Genomic DNA, 21,306 nt, shown 5'->3' on the forward strand with positions numbered 1-21,306 from the left:
CAATGTGAGCCTTCTGAAGGTCTCAGCGTCTATTTGTTTCCATGGCAGAATGCTCAAAAGGTGTGCCCATCTCCATCCAATGCATCTCCAACTGGATATCATCATGTTTAGTGCGATGTTACGCTTTATGGAATAAGACTTTGCCAGTGTCTCCAAGAGCACATTCCACCCGTGCCGTTGTGGCATCCATGGCATTTCTTCATAATGTTGCCCTTAAAGACATCTACTGGGCAGCCACCTGGTCATCTGAGCATATTTTTGCTAAACATAATGCCATCCTACCTCAGTCCCAGTCTGATATCGCACTGGCCACAGCTGACCAATCCTCTGCCACCAAGCAGTGACTCTGAAGACCAGATTGGTCACTGCTTTGTAGTCACCAACAGTGGAACAGTCATGGGGACATCGCTTAAAGAAAAAAAGAAAGTACTAATCCTATGCAGTAACGAATGTTCTTCAAGATGTGTATCCCTATGGGTGCTCCATGACCCATGCTCTCCCCTCTACTTCGGAGTACCTAGTTACTCGGGCATAGCTGAGCAACTGAGGAAGGGTCAGGCTGCGTGTGCAAGGAGTTAAGGCACAAATGCCAAGAACTGCCTATCACATATGCAAGGCCCATCTGAAAACTGCTAGGAAAAACTCCCATCTGTGGCTCTGGGATGACCCATCATCAACAGTGGAGCACCTACAGAAACACACATCTCAAAGAACAGTCGTGACGAAACAGGATGAGTAAATTTCTTTTCTTTGAATTAAATACAATCAACCTGTGGCATGGATGGAAGTAGAAAATCACAGCTGTTTGCTGAAATGCAACAGCTTAGAAAAATCCACTAGCAGAGCTAAAAAAATCACAAAACTTGAGATTACACTAATTAGGAATGCCTAAAAATGTGAGAGTCAACTTTGATATTGAATTGAGGTGGTCTTTTATAATGTGGATTAGATTAGAGGGAATTTTTATAGCCAAAAGTCAGGCCTGGTTGACATAGGAAAGTTCTATTGGTTTAATTAATTTTAAGCTAATTTCATTAAATTGGTTCAGACTCCTGTGTGGATACTCTTATTTCCACGTTTCTATACAGGAGTTTGAACCAGTTTAGCTATATTGATTTAAATTTACACCTTAAACTACAGGAAATGCATCTCACTCGTATATAGATATACCCCTAGAGTTTGATGAGTGTGGTATTCAGAGGATATGTCCATATTGCAATGTAAGCCTGGACTCAGACTCAAGCTCAAGGCCCAACCCCAACCCTGTCTGACTCAGGCCAGCAGGCTCTCTAGCCCATATCCCAGAACCCTGCAAGGTGGATGGGTTCAAGCTTGAGTCCCACAGGACTTAAGCCCAAGTTTCTCCATCATGGAACATGGATGCAGCTCGGGTCTGGGGCCCTCCCAAACTCCATGTTGACACTCTGCCAAAGCTATTCCACAATCCCATGGGAAGCGCCCTTTGTTCTTCCTATCCCAAGACTATCCAGTTGACTCCCAGAAAATGGAAGCAACTCCTCTGAGCGAAGTGCAGCCATTCTGCATTTAAGCCTCATTTTATTGCTGAGCTGCAAGCAGAGTGAACCTGCCCCTGCACTGACATGAAGAAGTCTTTTGCCATGCTCACTGCTAGCTGGTCATGGGAGCACAATCAATTTTTATATCACCTCAAGAGTGTGAGTTGAGCAAAATACTGGACTTGATAGGAATTCCAAGAACATTACATCTACCAGAAAATAGTGAAGAGGCTGACTGTTATTACATCTACCAGAGAATAGTGAAGAGGCTGGCTGTGCTGGGGATTCACTGAACAAGTGACTAGCGCAGGGATCAGATTTAATGACTCAAGAATGACTACTGAGCAGACAGCTATAAGAACCACACCTTTGGGAATTTACCATTATCCTGCCTCTTTTAGAAGGAGTTTGCCTAGATGCTGAGTACTGCAACCAGCCCTGAGCCAATAACACTTCATGACAGTCCAGTCAGCCTGGATGGCAATCTTCTTACCTCACAATCCAGAATCAGACTGGAGAGGATCCAACAAACAGTTTCTGGCTCCATATCAGCTGTTATTAACATTGGGGTGGGAGAGATTTCTGGTTTATGGCCCAATGCAAAATTTATTACAAGCCACACGCAGCAGTGTGTACCCGCCTTGATGCCACCATCTCTGCCTATATCACTGCATGGAATTCAAAATGAAGACCAGGAAGCACATGCAACAGTGAGACAAGCATTTACAAGACAAGCTCACAAATTCTTACAGAGTTGTGCCTGGGGTGTTAAGTAAGAACTGTATATTGCCTCCCCTTTTAGTATGCTATACAGTACACATCATCCATACCACAGGGTAACGAGCTGCCTGTAAATAGAAAACTTTTGGAGGAAAGGGTAGGTTAAAAGTAGTCTCCAAGTGACAAAATCAATGTTTGAAGTATAGCAGGCTGTTTGCATGTAGTCCAGAAGTGGGTCAGGAGGGGTGAAGACTGTGTTGTTGACTGTTCATATTATCATTTATGTTTGCATGCAGTTCTTGGGTAGATACCCTCAGAGCAGCCTGCCTCAGAAGCCGCATGCAGCGTAGGGAGGCATTAATCAATGAATATGTTAATTCAGTGCTGATAGCTGTAAACTTCTCCAGTAGTAGGAACTCCAGAAAGGTAGTCAAGTTTCAGAAAAAGGAGTATTTTCCACTATCACCTCACCAGTTCACTTCACTTACACATATTCTGCTCAGGCACCGTAACTCTGAAAACCTCTGTGGCACACAGTTAGCTTACCACTGGCAGCTTGAAATCTAATGTCCCTTTGCCATTGTGGAACCTGTAGAATTATCTAGAATGTCATCCACGATGTGGAATTCCCAAGAGGGCGGCAAAGGCTTAGGTTGTAAGCTGCACACCACTCCCCCCTCTCAAGTCAGGCCAACCTGGTCTACAATTTTTAAATAAAAAAAGCAATTGTGAATTTTAACCTCTCATTCTTTGTGTGAGCAGTCTTTTCACTATGATTAACTCAGTTGTGTCCAAAGAGCTTTTGGGTAATGAAGCATTCCTCTCCAATTATATTAAAATTCCATTTTACAAATTATCAAGTTCAGGCTTTGAGATTATGCAAAGCATTGTTGTCTGCAGATGCATTGAACTTGTTTTGAAATACTGAGACAATAAAGCATTATTCGATTTTTATTTTTAGGTCCTTTCACTTTTGCTTGTCTTTCCATCTTGCCAGCCACACACACTCACCAGCTTGTCGCTGGAATTCAGATTTAAGACAAATCAGTCCAAGCAGTGATATTTTCAGTGATGAGCTTATGGTGGACATTCTGGACAGGGTCAACAAGAAGGTACTGTACGAGAAAGGGAGAAAGACTCATGCCAAATGAGAAGGTGCAGACATGCTTCAAAGCAAGAGGACAGAACTGAAGCACACAAGTAGTTCAAAGCTCAGTTCTGGAACAGGAACATCAGCTGTGGGAGGAAGATACTATGCTACAGAAAAACCTGTTTGAGAAACTGCTCATGCTTATAGCTGTAAGAGGACAGGCTCCTGCTGTGCCTGCATGATGGCATCATGTGCCACAGAGCAGGAAGGCTTTAGACAATTCCAGGTTTGGGTGGCCCATGAACCAAAACTTAACAGCTGGAAAGGCTAAATCTAGGCCATCCAGGCCCCTGTCCCATGCAGCAGTGCCAATGCAAGCTAAATGTTCAAGGAAGAAGAATGGGGATGCTGGAGACATGCAACATTAGGGAATGTTTTTGTCAGCAGGGCTTTCACTGTACAATCCATGGCTTATGCACTTTGCTTTATTAATGGGGTTGGGGTTGGTTTGTTACGTTTTTGATTTGCTAATAGTAGCTGGCCTGCCTGCCAATTGTGTAATACTGTTTGGTTTTTTTTTTATAGTTGCATTAATGAAGGGTTTTAATATATTAACAACATTTATCATCATCACTGTATCACATCCTGTAAGGTGTTTTTCAAACAAAAAACGCGTGGTAAGGGACAACTGGGAAGTTGTATCCAAATACAGTATCTCAAAACTGTTATCTACATCAAGCCATACTGTAAAGCCACAAATCTTGCCACATGCCCCCACCTGTCCATGAAGGTAGACTCTAAAAAGGCAGAAAACCCTGGCATCATGAAATTTTTCAGTGCAGCCTACATTGGAACCCATAAATTAGCCTTAGAGGTCCACAAGGGCCTGCATAACAATGGAGTATACTGAGCAGTCGTGCTTCTTGAGGAAAGTAAACTGTGGACACATGAGTCCGGTCAATGGCTGTGATACAACTTCAAAACTCCGTTCTTTCAAAACCAACTATTTTTTTTTAAATCACCACTTTTGTGTAAACTACATGCCTGATTGTCTCAGAAATCCCCATCACTTCATCTGTAGTTCACTTGCCAGTATCATACTAGTTAGCAATGGATCTTTAGCAGTCTGGAGTAGCCACTTTCCACAGTTATAGCAACCTGCTTCTATACTAGGATGGCTACCACCCTCATGCATGTGCCCTGATGCTAGAGGACAAGGAAAGCCACTTACAAAGCTCCAAAAATGTAATTTTCTTCCGTTGGAAGTTTGGGAACCACTAATGGTCATCTTGTGGAGGTATGCACTTGTGGCCCTGCTCCACAAGGGGCAACTAGCAGCTATACCAAAAGTCCTGAGCAATATCAGCCAGTTTGAGTCTTCTGTGTCTATATTGTCCCCCTCTTCCAACAGATGCTTTCAGTAGACAGAAAACATCCACAGATTATCAATTAGCATCTTCTGGATACTCTTCCTGCTTCCCAAAAACAGAAATGAAAGCCCAAGCAAGAGAAGCTTGTCAAATTGAGATTCTTCCGTGTTGCTAGCTTTGGATGCTGAAGCATGCAGACTCAAAATGTGGCTCAGCAGGGATGTTGGTGGTCTATTCTGTGAACATGCAGGGTGGACACTCAAATTTTCCCACACTGCGCCATGTATCAAGGACTAGAGCAGCCACAGCTCAGAGCCGGGGTACAAGGAAGCCTGGAATATGGTAATTTGACTTGGATCTGTATACTGCAGAATGGAACTGAGAGCCCAGTTTCAGAAATTATATACCTAGCATCACAGTTAATGTACATGCTCAAGATTTGGGCTTACAAACCCAGGTATGTGGACTTGAATCTCACTTATGCTGGGATTACAATGCAATAGTGGTTCAGCAACTATCAAAGCACAGAAACTGGCAAACAATTTCCATTGACTTTTCATAGATTTGCACAGGGATTTACATTCCATTGCATTAATGGTGTTTGTAAATCTCTACACAATTCTGAAAATATAGGAATTTTTGGAGGACAGTATTTGTTGAACATAATGTAATTTGTATGTTTCTCACTCTAAAGCTATTACAGCTCTGCCATACCCTGTGGAGGCATCTCTATTATAGGTAACACATCAGTAATATATACATCCTGGTGTGATATTATCTGATTAAAATAGATGATATAGATTGGGGTGGACAAAAGGGCCTTTGTGGGCTAGATCCGGCCCACCAAGCGGGATGATCTAGTCCACAGAGGCCCTGCTGCTCTCCTGCCCCCAGGCCAATTAGAATCTGGGGGCAGAGGGAATCACATGACGTTTCTTCCGTCCTGCCAAGAGTGTGCGGTGCTTAGAAGGGTCATGTGCTCCTGGCAGGGTAGGAGGAGACTTTATGTACTCCCCTGCCCCCAAGCCCTAATTGGCCTGGGGGCAGGGAGAGCATGCAAAGTTTCCTCCGCCCTGCTAGGAGTGCGTGGTGCTTAGAAGTGCCACGCATTCCTGGCAGTGCAGGAGTAGACTTTGCGAGCTCCCTCGCCCCAAGTCTTGATTGGCCTTGGGGTGGAGGGAGCGTGCTAAGTCTCCTCCCACTGCCAGGGGCATGGGCACCTATTGGGAGCCTGGGGGCATGGGAGGGAAAAGACTTCATGCTCTTCCCCACCCCCAGACCAATCATGGTCTGTGGGTGGGGAAGCAGGGAAGTATCCCGGCTTGCCCCTTCCAGAGCAGCCTGAGGCCACTCCCCGGGCGCGCAGAAGATGCACGCTGCCAGCTCCGGGTGTGCGGCGCGTGCATGGCCCCAACCCTGGAAGCGTGGCACATGAGCGGCCTCGCCCCCAGACACCTGCCACGTGAGTGGCCCCACCCCTGGCAGCCATGAAAGGTTGGGGACCACTGCACTAGAAGTTTATTCCTTCACTGCTACAAGCCTGAACCAAGAACTCTGCATTCATTGTATGTATTTGACTACTTTAACCTATTTTAAATCTCACCTTTCTTTTGTTTTATAAACCTTTACATTTTAGATATTAAAGAATTGGCAACAGTGTGATTTTTGGGTAAAAGTTTTGAGTTGTATATTGACCTGGGTGTGTGTCTGGTTCTTTGGGGTCAGAAGAACCTTTTGTTTGATGAGACTGGTTTTAAAGAACCACTCCATCTTTAAATTCAGTGTTTTGGGGGTAACTGGTCTGGTCTGTCTAAGGAACCTGCTTTTTTGACTTTCTGTTACCCGGTGTGGTGAACAGAAGTTTACTTTTGTTGATGGTTTGGTATATCTCATGGGAGATTAACTTCCAGTTTGGGGGCATGGTTGCACTACTTAGAAATTTGTGCTGAATTTGGTATTCTTACTTGTGACTCACAAAAGTGTGGTTACTTCTGGAAGTTAAACTATATTTGATTTTTTAAGGCAGACTGTCACTCAGGGTATGTCTACACTACCCTCCTAGTTCGAACTAGGAGGGTAATGTATGCATACCGCACTTGCTAATGAAGCCCGGGATTTGAATTTCCCGGGCTTCATTAGCATAAGCGGGGAGCCGCCATTTTTAAATCCCCGCTGCTTCGAACCCCGTGTAGCGCGGCTACACGGGGCTCGAACTAGGTAGTTCGGACTAGGGTGCCTATTCCGAACTACCGGTACACCTCGTTTCACGAGGAGTACCGGTAGTTCGGAATAGGACCCTAGTCCGAACTACCTAGTTCGAGCCCCGTGTAGCCGCGCTACACGGGGTTCGAAGCAGCGGGGATTTAAAAATGGCGGCTCCCCGCTTATGCTAATGAAGCCCGGGAAATTCAAATCCCGGGCTTCATTAGCAAGTGCGGTATGCATACATTACCCCGCTAGTTCGAACTAGCGGGGTAGTGTAGACATACCCTCATTCACTTTATAGTTTTACTTTCACTCAGAGCCTTGTGGGGCCCATCTCCCAACACTTTTCTAGTTTGATTATGTGGGCTGTGTTATTCTTTACCAGCCAACAGTGAGTTCATCAGTAAATAGTCTTTGGATCCTAAAACCTTTGACAAGCGATACTGCAAAAGTATTAGGTCATGTGACCGTGACTCCACATAGTAGACATTATTTCAAGGGTGCAATAAATATCAACACTCTTACATTTGGATGCGCTAAAGAGTTATCATCTTGGTACTTGATGGCAGTAGGAATGTTGCCAGGTGCTATTTCTTTTTCAGTATTAGACAGCTTGTCAGTTTCAACTCCTACACTTGCAGGTTCACACTTCAGTTCACCAGGTTCTGTTGACTAAAAGGAAAAAAACACATTTGGATGCAAGAACATTTCCTGAAAAATTCCCAGGCATTACAGAGTAACAATTTTGCACTCAGCTTGTTAACATGCTCAGATTATAACCACTAACTAATCCACAAAAGAATAATCATCTTCATATTTTTAAAAATGAAAGGAACTGCCTGGGCATGTCAGGCTGGTAGAGGAAGAGAGAAAATTACTGACAAATAGGGAAGTGAAAGAGCAGAGGTTCAGTTTTTCTCTCATAAAGTACATTTGTTCAAAAACTGAGAACTTTTAAAAGTAAATACATATTTGAAAAGACAGTAATTGCACTCTTTTCAATGGACCATTTAAAACATTTGACTGTCACTAGAACACGCATTTGCATATGCATTTATCTTACAAAATGGAGAGAGTGTGGTTTCTGAACACAGACAGAACCCTGGCTCACACTTAAAAATTAGATTGACTTATGCTGCTTAGGGCTGTAGAAAATTCTGCACCCTGAGCTCTACAGTTTGACCAAAATAAACACTAATGTAAACACAGTTATATTGACTGAAAAATTCTTCTATCAGTTTAGCTACTGCCTCTCAGAGAGGTGGATTAACTACGGACATGGTTTTTCCCTTGACATAAAAAGCACCTACACTATAATTCTATAAAGGCAATTGCAAGAATTAGGTCCCAACTTTCAAACTTGGATGTGCTGAGTCATATTTAGGCACTGAAATAAAAATGGCCATTCAGTATTGCAGAGCCCTCTGAAAATCCAGACCATTGTTATTCTGTTACATAAATATATTTTCAGGAATCTGGCTTTAAAATCATTTACCCATTTGATATTAGGATGAACATAAACTACCTTATTGCCTTTGTATGATGATTTGGCTATTTCCTTCCTCTCCCCCCTTTTAAAAACCTTTGTGCTCTGACAATGATTTAAAAAAATGTTCCAAAAAAACCACCAAACTTCTAAGCGGGGCTTTGACTATCTTGCTATTTTAACAATATATTTCACCTCATCCTAAACTCTCAGGCACTTCCAGTCCTGTCACTCATCCCTACTTCAGTACCAATTCAAATATCTATGTACATGTTTGAACTCTGGCAATCCTAACTTCCAGTATCAATGTGATGTGTCAAGGGAAGTTGCATTAATGCTGGCAGGCTAGGGGTTATACATAAAGATAGGCTATTGACAACTTACCTTTTTGACTTCTTTACTTGATCTGAATGTCTGTGGAACAAAAGAGTCACTTTCAATAGCTTCAATTTCTTTTACTCGTTTCACTTGTTCTACCAGGGTGGCTTGGTCTACAAAAGGGGTAGAAAGTCAGCATATTTCAGTGTAAGCTTATGATCAGTGCAGTATTCCCTCAAGATATTTTACTGTTTATGAAATATGTACTAGGAAAAAAACTTTCAATGAAAGCTAAAATACTCTATCATAAAGAAACATTTCTGCTTTATTAAGAACAAGAAGAGTGATTAAGCTGTACTTGTTCACTTTGTGATGTCATTCAAAATGCTGACATAAAAATTTGCTCCTTACATGTTTATAGTGCCAGAATTGCAGTGAGTGGATGTATTGGAAAAGCCAGGGATTCTGGAATAGCATAGATTTGTTACAAATGTCAGTTGAGAAAGTTATTTACCTTATAGTAGCTGAACCTTCTTTGACATGAGTGGTCTCTATCTGTATCCCACTATGGATACACATCTATTTCATGCACCTAGAGCTGAAGAATTATGAAAGCTGTATCCCTTATTCTGCAGATGCCCCTTTTGTTCACCTCATGTCTTTGTCTGAGGAGATTAAGGCGAGGAGGTGAACAGACAAACCTCCTCTACAGTTCCTTCTCCACTGCAAATCAGAGAGGATCTAAAGCATGTGTGACGGAGGATAAATAGTAGAATATAAAGAAGACAACAGACCTCCAGTTACAATAAGGTAAATAATTTTCTCTCTCCTTCAAGCACTGTTCATATATGTAAGTCCCCTGTTGGTGACTGACATGGAGTACTCAAATAAGGGGAGGCAGTGAAGTCATAAATGGCAGAGCCAAACGAAAGCACTATTGTTCCAAAAGATTCATCAGCAGAAGAGTCATGTACCAAGGCATCAGTGCCTACCAAACTTACGGACTGAGCTCTACAAAGCTGCCTTGCAGATGTCAAGAGGAACTTCTTGAAATGATGCTACAGATGTTGCTTGTGCTCTTGAGGAATGAACTCTTACCAAAAGATGAGGTGGAAGATTAGATAGCTATAGCAGAGTGAAATAAAGCCGAGATCCATTATGAGATTCTTTGAGAGGACAAGCTTGACTCCTGATCCTTTCCACTACAGTGACAAATAGTCTAAGGGATTTCCTTATTGTGTTTGTTCTCTGCAGGTAAAAGGCTAAGTCTTGCTAAATGTCTAGGAAATGGAGTCTCCTTTTTTCTGAAGATGCATAAGGTTTTGTGAGGAATACACATAAGTAGATAGATTGGTTCAGGTGAAATTCGGACTATTTTGGGGGTTAGTTTAGGATATAAATGTAATTAAACCTAGTCTTTATGAATAATCTAAGGAGGATCCACCATCAATGCCCCAGGCTCATTATTACTCCGGACTGAGGTGATTACCAGGAATGTGACCTTCATTGATAGGGAACGCCGTGGAACAAGAAGCTAATGTTTCCAAGGGAGGCTTAGTGAGTACTGGTAGAACAAAGTTCAATTGTCAAGGAGGAGTAGGCTTTCATTTTAGGCGGAAAAGTTCTTATTAGGGATTTACAGAATTTTCCCATCAGAGGACTTGCTAAGATTAAGTAGTTCTGTGAAGGCAGATGGAATGCACTGATTGCTGCCAAGATGACCCAAAAGGAACTGACAGACAAACCTGCTGTTTTAAAGGAATGAATACAGTCTAGAATGAAAGCAATAACAGTGGCTTCTGGAGAAATAAGCTCAGGTTAAAAATATTTAGCCAAGGGCTCAGATTGGAATGAGGAACCTGGCTGCAGAAAATGTGACAGATAAGGGTATAAGGTCTGTCATGGCTGAGCAGAGGCAATCAGAATGACATCTCTTTTTATTTTCAGCAGGACATTCAACAGCAGTGGAAAAGGAGGAAAAGTATAAAAAAAAAGTCCCTGTCTCAGAGGAGTAGTGCACTTCCAGGGAGTGTTGTCCTATTCCCACTCTGGAGCAGTAGCACACACATTTCTTGATCAGGTAAGTGGCAAACAAGTCTGTAACCGGCATCTCCTATCCCCTGAATAGACTGTGATGTACTTACTAGTGGGTCTTGGTCCCACTTATGTCATGTCCACCACTCTCTTTGCCAAGTCCTGGAAAAAGCAAAAGTCATCAGCCAGGAATGGCAGAGATGGCACGACAGGCTTATTCAGGGAGGAAGAGGATATGGTTCTTGGGGTCACTTCCTCAACTGCAGCCCAATTTTACTCCACAATTTCTTCAAGAGGTTCCAAAGCTCTGGAAGCTGTGGTCAAAGGGTTCTGCCTTGAGGGTTCTTAGGTAGGGCATGATGTTGATAGGTAGCCCAAGAGTCCCATGATGGCCATAGGGACGGTGGTGGCATAGAGGCTGTGGGTGATGCCTAAAGGTGGCTATACCAAGATGGTGGTGGTGGGGCCTGGATACTGGGCATTGTAAGGCACCTGTGAGGAGTATGATGATACCATGTTCTCAGTCTTCAAAAGAGAGCAGGAGAGCATGACAGAATAGTGGGAGAAAACACCCATGCAGGCTGAAGACTTGGTGTGAAGGTCTTGGAACCAGAAAGAGGAGACTTCAGTATGTCTGATACACATAGATTCCTAGAGTTTCAGCATTCTGGCAATGCCAACTGACTTGATACTGCTGCTGGTTAGTAAGTATTAGTGTCAGTACAGATGTAGTATTGTGCACTGGTAATGCCTTCTTAGAGGAGTGCTTACGTCTGTCCTTGTCCCTCAGTGCCTGTACCTATCAGGTTGGTGGGCTTGTCAATATTAACTGCCCTGAGAACGTCTATGAGCAATGAGTGGTGACTGAGGTATCAGTACCAGTAGTACTAAGGATACCAAGCATCCTGGAGAGAATATGAAGCTATCCTGGCACTCATTGGCACACACTGGTTTTTAATCATTTGTGAGAGAGGTCAGCAGTTTGTTTCACATCTAACAGCCTTTAGATGTTGAGGGCTGTGGGGAAGACTCAAGTCTCCCAGTAACTTGTGGTGTGGGTCCAAAAAGGATTGGAGAGCTGCCTCCAAAAGATAATCTTCTGTCGTAGCTCTCTATTTTTATGAGACCAGGTCCTGAATTTCTGAGAAATGACCAACAAGTGTGGTTTGGCCTTTTGTGAGGTAGATATTGCACTAGCGGTGCTAATCTGTAACAAGGATTGCCTCTTTGCAAGAAAGGCACTTCTTGAAGCCTGGTGAGCTGGGTATACTCCTATGAGGAAAAAAGTGTGAAAGAAACTAAAGTCTTTTTTTTTTAAAGGGGAGGGAATAAGATAAGAGAAAAATGACAATTAGAACTACAATTACAAACTAGGAGGCTAATAAGCTATTGAAACGCAAATGAAAAGTAACAGTCCTAATGGACGGCAAAGAGCATTGTCTTTAGTCTGGGTAGGTAAGAAGGAATGGAGTATGGCTACCCTGTACACGCTGATTAGCCTTGTGATGCCGCATGAGGAAATATGGCACATGTGGACCTAATGGATACTGCTACCAAAGTTCTATGATCAGCAGCACATCAACAGGGGAGCACCCATACGATATTACTCAAATAAGAACCTAAGATACGTTTGAAATCTGAAAAATTTTAGGAGAGCAACAGGACTGAAACAAATGACAAAATATGGACAATGATGTGCCAAATACTTCCTGTTGCGCACGTAAAAATCAAAATCCAGATAAGTCACCTATGCTATACAAGACTGCATTGTATTTTGCATAGAGAAAACAAAATATAAACTCCCATCCACCTGTGCAAGCATTTGATGAAAACTAACTTCAAATAATATTTTAAAGATGATTGGGCAAAGAAATTTGTGTAGCTGTCAAATACCCTGATATATTCTTTGTAGAGATGTACCACACTTAATTTACAACAATCTTATTTTCTTCTTCAAGTGGTTGCTCATGTCCATTCGAATCAGTTGTGCACACCCCGTGCATCCCGTCTCCGGAGTGTTTTCCCTAGTGGTACCTGTAGCGCTGGCAGGATGCCCTCTGGAGTGGTGCCACTATTATGGAGCATAACCCCTGCTGGCGCTCCCCCACCGAAATACCTTCTTACCGCCTGTGACGGTTGTTGGAGCATGTCTCTCTCTTAGAGTAGTTAATGGTAAAATCATCGTTGACTCCCTCTCAGCGCCTAGAATTCGTGGGGGCTCTCTTGGATGCTAGGGTGGCGAGAGCATTCCTCCCCAGGAACAGATTTCTGGCCATAGTGGAGCTGGTCTCCGAATTAACCCGGTTCCCCATTATGACCGTCCGAGTCTGCTCGAGACTGCTGGGACACATGGCGGCATGCACTTATGTGGTACGCCATGCTCGAATGAGGCTCAGATCGCTGCAGGCCTGGTTAGCGAAGGCGTTCAACCAGTCCAGGGGTCTCTGGGACATGGTACTGACAGTGCCTCCAGTGGTAATTGCCTCCTTACAGTAGTGGACTCAGGAGGCTGTGGTGTGCCGTGGGGTTCTGTTTACCGTACTTCCCCCCCTTGGTGACACTGACTACAGACACTTCGGATCTGGGTTGGGGAGCGCACCTGGGGCGTCACAGGACCCAAAGCTTGTGGTCCCCTGCAGAGCAGGCCCTACATATAAATGTCTGGGAGCTCAGACTTCCTGACAAAGCTGTCGCGCCGCTCCGTCCTGGTGCGCCTGGACAAAACGGCAGCTGTGTTCTACATCAACAGGCAGGGGGGAGCCTGGTTGCCTCCCCTTTGTTGCGAGGCTTTGTGGCTGTGGGACCTGTGCGTAGCGTACGATATATTTTTGCAGGCAGAGTACTTGCCTGGGTGCACAAACTTGCTGGCCGATGCTCTGAGCCGGTCCTTCGGAGCCCATGAATGGTCCCTCAAGGATTTGGCCCTTCATCAGGTCTTCCACAGGTGGGGTTGTCCCCTAGTAGACCTGTTTGCCTCGGCACACAACACCAAGTGCCAGAGTTACTGCTCCCTGTTGGGGCTGGGGGACCACTCCAGGGGAGATGCCATGACCATGCCGTGGCCGGCAGGAACCCTCTACGCATTCCCACCGTTTCCCCTAATTCCCAGGGTTCTGACCAGAGTCAAGACCTTCAGGTCCACAGTCATCCTGATAGCCCCTCGGTGGCCCAGGTAGTTCTGGTTCCCTATCCTGGTGGATATGTTCAGCGAGGAGCCTATAACGCTCCTGCTGGTTTGGGATCTCCTGACCCAGCCTTGGGATGGGGGGCTCATGGTTCACCCGAATCTCAGCTCTCTCCACCTGATGGCTTGGTTTATCCTTGGCTGACGCAACCAGAAAGGGAATGTTCCCAGGAGGGGCAGATGGTGCTCCTAGGTAGCAGGAAGCCATCCACCAGGCGGTCCTATGAAGCCAAGTGGCGGCAGTTCTCGTCTTGGGTGTCCAGAGAGGGGGTGCACTCATCCTGTGCATTCTGGACTACCTTTTCGAACTCTGGTCTGGTGGGCTCTCTACCTCTTCTATCAAAGTCCATGTGACATCACTCTCCGCCTTCCATGTTGGATCAGCAGGAATCTCTCTATTCTCTGACCCTGTGGTCAAAAGGTTCCTTAGGGTTTGGATAAGTTGTACCCCTCGGTTAGACCCCCTCTCCCGCTTTGGACCTTAACCTCGTGTTGTCTAGACTTGTATCACCCCCCTTTGAGCCGCTGGCCATGTGCTCTTTGAAGCACCTCTCTATGAAGGTTGCATTCATTGTTGCCATTACGTTGGCTCGCAAGGTCTCTGAGCTGAGGGCGCTAACTGTAAACCTGCCCTACCTACTGTTCTCGGAGAATAATGCAAGGCTCTGTCCTCACCCGGCTTTTCTCCCCAAGGTGGTGTCACCGTTCCATCTGTCACAAGAAATTTACCTCCCGGTTTTCTTTCCAAAGCCCCATGCCTCTCCTAGGGAGCAAGTGCTACACTCCCTAGATGCTAGGTGGGCGTTAGCCTTCTATGTTGATAGAACGAAACCCTTTCGTAAGTCCACACAACTGTTTGTTGCTTTCACGGACAGAATGAAAGGGCTCCCTATCTCAACCCAGAGGTTGTCCAATTGGGTCGCGGGGTGTATCAGGAAGTGTTACGTCCTGGCCGGGAAGGTCCCCCCGGGTTACAGCACATTCCACCAGAGCACAGGCTCCTCTGTAGCTTTTGGGGCACAGGTTCCAGTTACTGAAATCTGCAGGGCGGCCATGTGGTCGTCAGTGCATACCTTTACGGCGCACTATGCGCTGACACAGCAGGCCAGGGAGGACGCAGGGTTGGGTTGTTCAACTTTCGTGGACTTCTCTTTCTGGGTGCTCCGACCCCGTCCTCCATGAAGTAGGGTTAGCTTGGAAGTCACCTGATTTGAATGGACATGAGAAACCACTTGAAGAAGAAAAGTATGGTTACTTACCTGTAACTGTTGTTCTTAGAGATGTGTTGCTCATGTCCATTCGATTGCCCCCCTACCTCCCCTTCGTCGGAGTGTCCGGCAAGAAGGAACTGAGGTGGGGGAGCGCCGGCAGGGGTACTTATGCTCCGCCATAGCAGTGCCACTCAAGGGGGTGCCCTGCCGGCACTATGGGTACTGCTAGGGAAAAATGCTCCGGAGACGTGGTGCACGCGGTGCACACACCTTATTTGAATGGACATGAGCAACACATCTCGAAGAACAACAGTTACAGGTAAGTTCTTTTCTTTGACAGCTTGTGCAACAAAAATGTCCTGTCTAAAATAATGGGTAGCTTGGGCTTTTCAGTTAAATTAACGTCTGAAAATAGCATTTTCTGCTTCTGCTACACTCAGAGTTAATCTCACATATTACTTAATTTTCCCCTGCGGAGTCCATGTGCAACTGCAGTGATAGTACAATTTTGCCCCAACCACGTGATTATCTGTATTTTCTGTTAATACTGTAACTGATCTTCTCCCATCTCATATAGTTCTGATTATTATTATTATAGTCGTGCTAAGGGACCAGCCAAGGATGGGGCCACATTGTGCTAGGAACTCTACAAACACACAGCAGGAGACAGCTCCTCTGATAAAAACTTTCAAGAAAATGACAAGACAGCAAAAGGTACAGAAAAAGGGGATGTAATGTACAGAGTGAAAAATTAGATGCTTGAAAATGTTGTATTAGTTCTATGGATTTTCTTTTCAAAGCTTTTTTTTTTTAGTAGATTTTATTTAGGAATGGATAAGATGAATGAAAAGACAAGGGAAGGGAGAGGTGAACAATATATTTGCTCATGCCAAATATTCATAAAGCCATACATTGATTGTTGAAATCAGTGCATAAAACACTGTATTCAAAAAGCAATTCTGTAAATGTCTCAAGTATTGCTCTCCTATCTGCCCTTTTTAATAATCTGATTGAACATATGTCCAAGATTTTTATGGGTTTTTTTTATAATTGAAAAATATAGAATAAGGCACTATCATCTTAGAAAGACTAGACCATACTCTTTCCCTTATATCAGGGGTTCTCAACCTTTCTTTTCCTGAGTCCCTCCCCAAAATGCCATAAAAACTTGGTGCCCCAAGCATCAGCACCATGAAGTTAGGCTTTGGCTTTCAGCCCTGAGTCTCAGTGAGTCTAATGCTGGTCCAGTTTGTGGACCCCTTAAAACCTGCTTGCAGCTTGACTCCTGGTTGAGAATCACCATCTTCCATTTTAATTTTAATGAATGTGAATGCTGTATTTTCACTTTAGTTTGGAGCTCAACTGAAATGAACACTGGGAATAATTAATAGACGCCATATCACTGGTGACAAACACAAAGTCAAAATAAATTGAAAGGGCTTGATTCACTGCTGGCAGAACCAGGATGAAAGCTTTTAGTAGAAGAAAGTCTGCCCAGAGATAGATCACAGTAATGCAAAATACCTATAACCACTATTTCTACAAGGAAGCATGCTACTTTTCAGTATAAGTCTACAAATGGTGGTTGGCTTGACCAGAACATCTGAGAGATGCACTGATATAGTCCATCTACAAAAGCCCCAAGAAGGACTTTGAAGTGGTCGTGATCATTCATAAACGTCTCAGTCCTGCAAAGCCCTCTAATCTAGCAAAGCACTTAAGCAAAGTACATATTAATGGTTAAGCAGGAGATTAGTCCTACTGACTTTAATGGGACAAATCACCTGCTTAAAATTAAGCAGATGCTTAAAGGCTGTTGGATTAACACCACAGAGCCCAACACCGTGCAACAACTACCGCTAAAACTGAATTCCCCAGGAAGAGAACCAGTATGAGAGAATTAACAAGCACATACTAATGGCCCCCTTGATATAACAAATCATTCTCCTTTGGGTACAGTTGATCCTGCTGGGCTACATAAGCTCAGATATCATAGTGATGGACATAGTATCAAAACCTAGAAAAACAGATTAGATACATGTCAGGTGGAAGGAAGAAAGACATACATTTTTAAGGTTCAATTGCTCATTTTTTTAGTACACAAAATCCACCACTACTAGCTAGCCTTTTCTACTATTTTACATGAATCAGATACAAATCTATAATAATGACAAGTTACTAAGAGAAATAAAATCACTGAATGTTTCTGGAATATCATCCGTGACATTAACTTGCAGAAAATAGACCAGAGGAAACTATAACCCATTAGCGTATGATATTTTTGACAAGCACATTATCAGTAGATAAAATGACTTCCATATATATGTTGTTTGTCAGATTTCAGTAGAAAGGATATATATTTCATAATAAAATAAAAAATAATCCAGTAAGAAAGCTAAGTGGATACAGAAAAAAAATCAATGCTAACTCACTGCACAGCAAGTCCTTTTATTCTGGTTATGCTGAAAACAGAAAACTAAAGACTGTGTTAATGACTGTTCATGCAGCTTTTTATAAAAAAGCTATTCTATCAGAACAACATTTAAACTAATTTTTACAAGATTTTGTCCTTTTAGTTTATTACTAAAAGGGAGAGAGATATGCAGAATAATATTTAATAAAACTGCATATGATTGGGAAGTTTTTCATATGATGAGCTTCTGTTTTCAGCATGTCTGCTCAAACCACAGATTGCATCCTTAAAAACACACAACACAAATATTGTAGTAATGATCTACTAAAAACAGCAGGTGGCATTATCCTACAAGATAAATCAGACCACAAGCATAAAGACTTCATACAGGCAGAAGCAAAGCACCAAAAGAAATAACCTCATCTTTAATAAATATGTAAAATACATTGTTTTAAAATACTTTATATTAGTTTAATTAGGCTAGTAGTCCGTTAACCTAATTTTATGGTAATATAAAGTCACTGCCTTATTTATCTAACGTCACTTACGATTTTACTGTGAATATTTTCTAGTGAAGATGATTCAAATGATATTTTATTCTCAACATATTGCCAGAGATACATGCATTATATAAGAATTGCGTTATTTTCATACTAATTCTGTATTAAAAATAGTTCTTTTTAGAAAAGTAATTGCCAAAGTATGCCTGATTAAAGTTGCATTTAAAACAGCGTAAAGAAATACATTAAAAATAACTACAAGTGCTAGAGAATAAAAGGAAAAAACACAATTTGCTTGCAATCTGAGCGCTCAGTATATACCTGTATGGATTTTATCTTTGTTTTTAAAGACAAAGTAGCTCCTTAATTCTGCCTGAAATGTTAAAGGTAATAAAACCAAAAGCTTCAAAATTATTGTGTTTTGAACCATGTAAAAATCTGATATTAATTATTTTAAAGTTATTGAAATCTTTTATTTTTAATCATGTGATCTCTCTCTCTCTCTCTCTCTCTCTCTCTCTCTCTCAAGTACAATCCTAATGTTGTGATATTTACCAGATCATTCACTAAAAATAGATGTAAAAATTAACTGATCATTAATATGGTCCTATGCTGATCTACAGACTGTTGTTTCGGTGCCTATGACTGAAGAATAACACAATTTCAGGGTATTCCAGTGAAGTTTGTTTATGTATCTTCGTGTTTAACCATCTGTTGCATATTTAAACACACACAGCTTTTAATAGATGAATTAAAATAATCTGTTTTAATAGAGTACACATTAATATAGTGTGAAATATTTTTGGAACATTTACAAAAATTTTCTGCTCTGCTTTTTCAGCAAAGGAGAAACTGTGAAGTTTATCAACAAAGTGCTGCCAAATGAACTAAATAAACAAACTGACAAAATAGAGAAAAATATTTTCTCCTGCTTTTAGTTACAGTAAAACTTACTTTTGTTACTTGTAAAATCCATAGAAAACACAAATTGTAGATACAAAAGTAATTTTCAAATTTACAGGCCTTTCAGATATCATATATGCATACTGAATCCATTCAAAACTTCTTCAAATGACAAAAAAGGTACACAGTGAAGACAGTAAGCTTGTGGCACAAACCAGTGTATGCTAAGAAATTGAAAGTTTTATCTCAATTATTCAAGAAAGATACAACTGCATGAATTAAAGTAATTCAGTTTAGTCATTTGCCATGGGCAAATAAAAACATTTTAAACTAGACTACATAAAAGCACTAGTACAATAAGGAAAAAGCCTGCACTGGCAGTAAGACTGGCTGACCTAATGCATCTTTGCTATCTTTAAATAACTTTGGACTTTACTGTGAAAATACATTATGAGATAAACCAACAAAAAGGAAGAAATTTAAGAATAATTGAAAATTTAGGAAAGAAGGTCCTGAGTTCTATTCCCTGTACTCAAGCTGGAAGTTTGGCAGTTGTTCAATACTTTCTATATATGTGGCCAAAAAGTCATTTCAAACATAATTTCTGAGTAAGTGGGAGTGGTGGCTACAGAATAATGAAAAGAATCCTTTCCCGCTTTAGATCTGAAGGTGATCCCTTGAGAGCTTTTTGTCTTGACTGGGTTGGCTGGGATAGATCAAACAGAGATTTTTTGCATGTTTAACAACCCCCCCAATAAGAGTCAGCACTGACGGTTAATCCTGGGGCATTTCAGCACCAGCATGAAATGCATTCCATCCACAACATCCAATACAGTAGTCTTTATATCGAAAGAACGTGAATGGGTTAAGAAGTGAAATCCACCATTTACATTTGAGGCCAGTGAATTGGACAAATATGCAGTTCACCCCCATTCACTGCAGCTGGCTTTCAAGATTATGGGTTGGAGGAGCAGATACAACCCTTTAGCAGCAGACACCTGATTGAAAGCCCACTGAAGTCAATTGAAAATACTCTCATCGATTTTAGTGTGGCTCAAATGCACAATGCACTGGGGTCACTTGTCAGTTCAAACATAGATGCCATGTCCCTTCCACCAAGCCAACACCTTTTAATGTCCACTATCATCTTCTGAGCATGGTGGATAAAATAGATGATTAAAAAATTAAAGCCACCTAATTATTAAAATATAAATCAGAACTTTTTATATTTAAATACATTTTAAAAAATGAAATAAAATATAGGTTAATTTAAAAAATAAACCAATTAAAAAATAAAAATGAAATTTACAATCTAGTTAAACATATTACAATCTATTAAATAATTTAAATTGAATAAAAATAATATATAATGGTACATATTTGCTGGAAAGTTATAATGAGGAGCCAAATCACTGATATGGTGGTGGCAAGCACAAGTAAATATTAATCTTCTAGTAAATAAGAAATTCACTATTTGCAATTTTCTAATAATACAAATGTGAACATTAAGAATCTGAATAAATGTAAGTTGTTATATCATTGCTTATGGGTGAAGTTCACCTTGTAAGCCAGGGGCGAGGAACCTTTTTTGGATTAGGGATTGCTGACCCACAGAAAAATCAGTCGAGGGCCACACACAAGTGAGAAGCAAAAACAAACGAACAAACAAACAAAAAACCCCAAACAAACCCAAACAAGCACTGACGTGGTCCCCAGCCGAGAAGGAGAAAGGCTCCCCACATTCCTCTCAAAAATCAGAGCCTAGAGGAGCCCAGGCTAGTAGTTTTTGTTTCTCCAGGGCGACAATAGTGGGGGCTGGAGCAGCAGCACAGGCTCCCCAATGCTGGGAGGGAGTTCCAAGCTTTGAGGGATGGATCCAGGTAAGCCAGGGAGCCTTAGTTCCCCACCTCTGTTGTAAGCAATAGAATTTTCCTTTTGTGCTGCAGTACTGTTTGGTTCGTGCTGTTTCTGTTCACTGCCAGTGAGGAATGAGATTTATCCAGACTGGGACCAGTCATTAGAGGGAGACATGATCATACACAAAGCCAGTTTATTAGGAAGTATCTAGTAAGTATTCTAAGCACTGAAGGTGCAGTTTTTAAGTGACAACTGAATTTCCACTTTGTAAAAACCTGTAGCTGAATATAGATATCACAGTCATTAGCTGAGATTGAACCTAAGGCTTATAGCACCAAAACAGTCAGAGCCCTATTGACCGATCCTAGAAGTGGTACATGCCAAGATTGCCTCTATTTTCTTCTCTTTAAGAGGTTTCTCTTATAGAAGTACTTGCTAAAGAGGGAAAAACTGGTCATCTTCTGAGCGCAGGAAAAGTATGGCACTAGCAATGAACTC

At 42.2% G+C, this 21,306-nt stretch overlaps 1 protein-coding gene and 2 long non-coding RNA genes across 3 annotated transcripts in view; 2 read left to right on the top strand and 1 right to left on the bottom strand.

The window, feature by feature from the left end:
* Positions 1-9,608, top strand: part of LOC112545857 (uncharacterized) — a 39,700-nt gene extending 30,092 nt beyond the window's left edge. The window contains exon 7 of the long non-coding RNA XR_016350355.1: positions 9,342-9,608. This is a non-coding gene — a long non-coding RNA (uncharacterized LOC112545857). The remainder of the gene's footprint in view (positions 1-9,341) is intronic.
* Positions 1-21,306, bottom strand: part of RSRC1 (arginine and serine rich coiled-coil 1) — a 362,617-nt gene that overhangs the window by 6,245 nt on the left and 335,066 nt on the right. The window contains exons 8-9 of the mRNA XM_075937794.2: positions 8,773-8,879; positions 7,428-7,574 (exon numbers count right to left, since the gene is read on the bottom strand). Of these exons, the coding sequence (XP_075793909.1) occupies positions 7,428-7,574; positions 8,773-8,879 (254 nt within the window). The remainder of the gene's footprint in view (positions 1-7,427; positions 7,575-8,772; positions 8,880-21,306) is intronic.
* LOC149523858 (uncharacterized) overlaps positions 10,503-21,306 on the top strand; it is a 25,748-nt gene continuing 14,944 nt past the window's right edge. Inside the window, exons 1-2 of the long non-coding RNA XR_016350356.1 lie at positions 10,503-10,786; positions 15,734-15,849. This is a non-coding gene — a long non-coding RNA (uncharacterized LOC149523858). The remainder of the gene's footprint in view (positions 10,787-15,733; positions 15,850-21,306) is intronic.

The sequence above is a fragment of the Pelodiscus sinensis genome, chromosome 10, assembly GCF_052426305.1.
Source record: "Pelodiscus sinensis isolate ZL-2025 chromosome 10, ASM5242630v1, whole genome shotgun sequence".
Taxonomy (NCBI): domain Eukaryota; kingdom Metazoa; phylum Chordata; order Testudines; family Trionychidae; genus Pelodiscus; species Pelodiscus sinensis.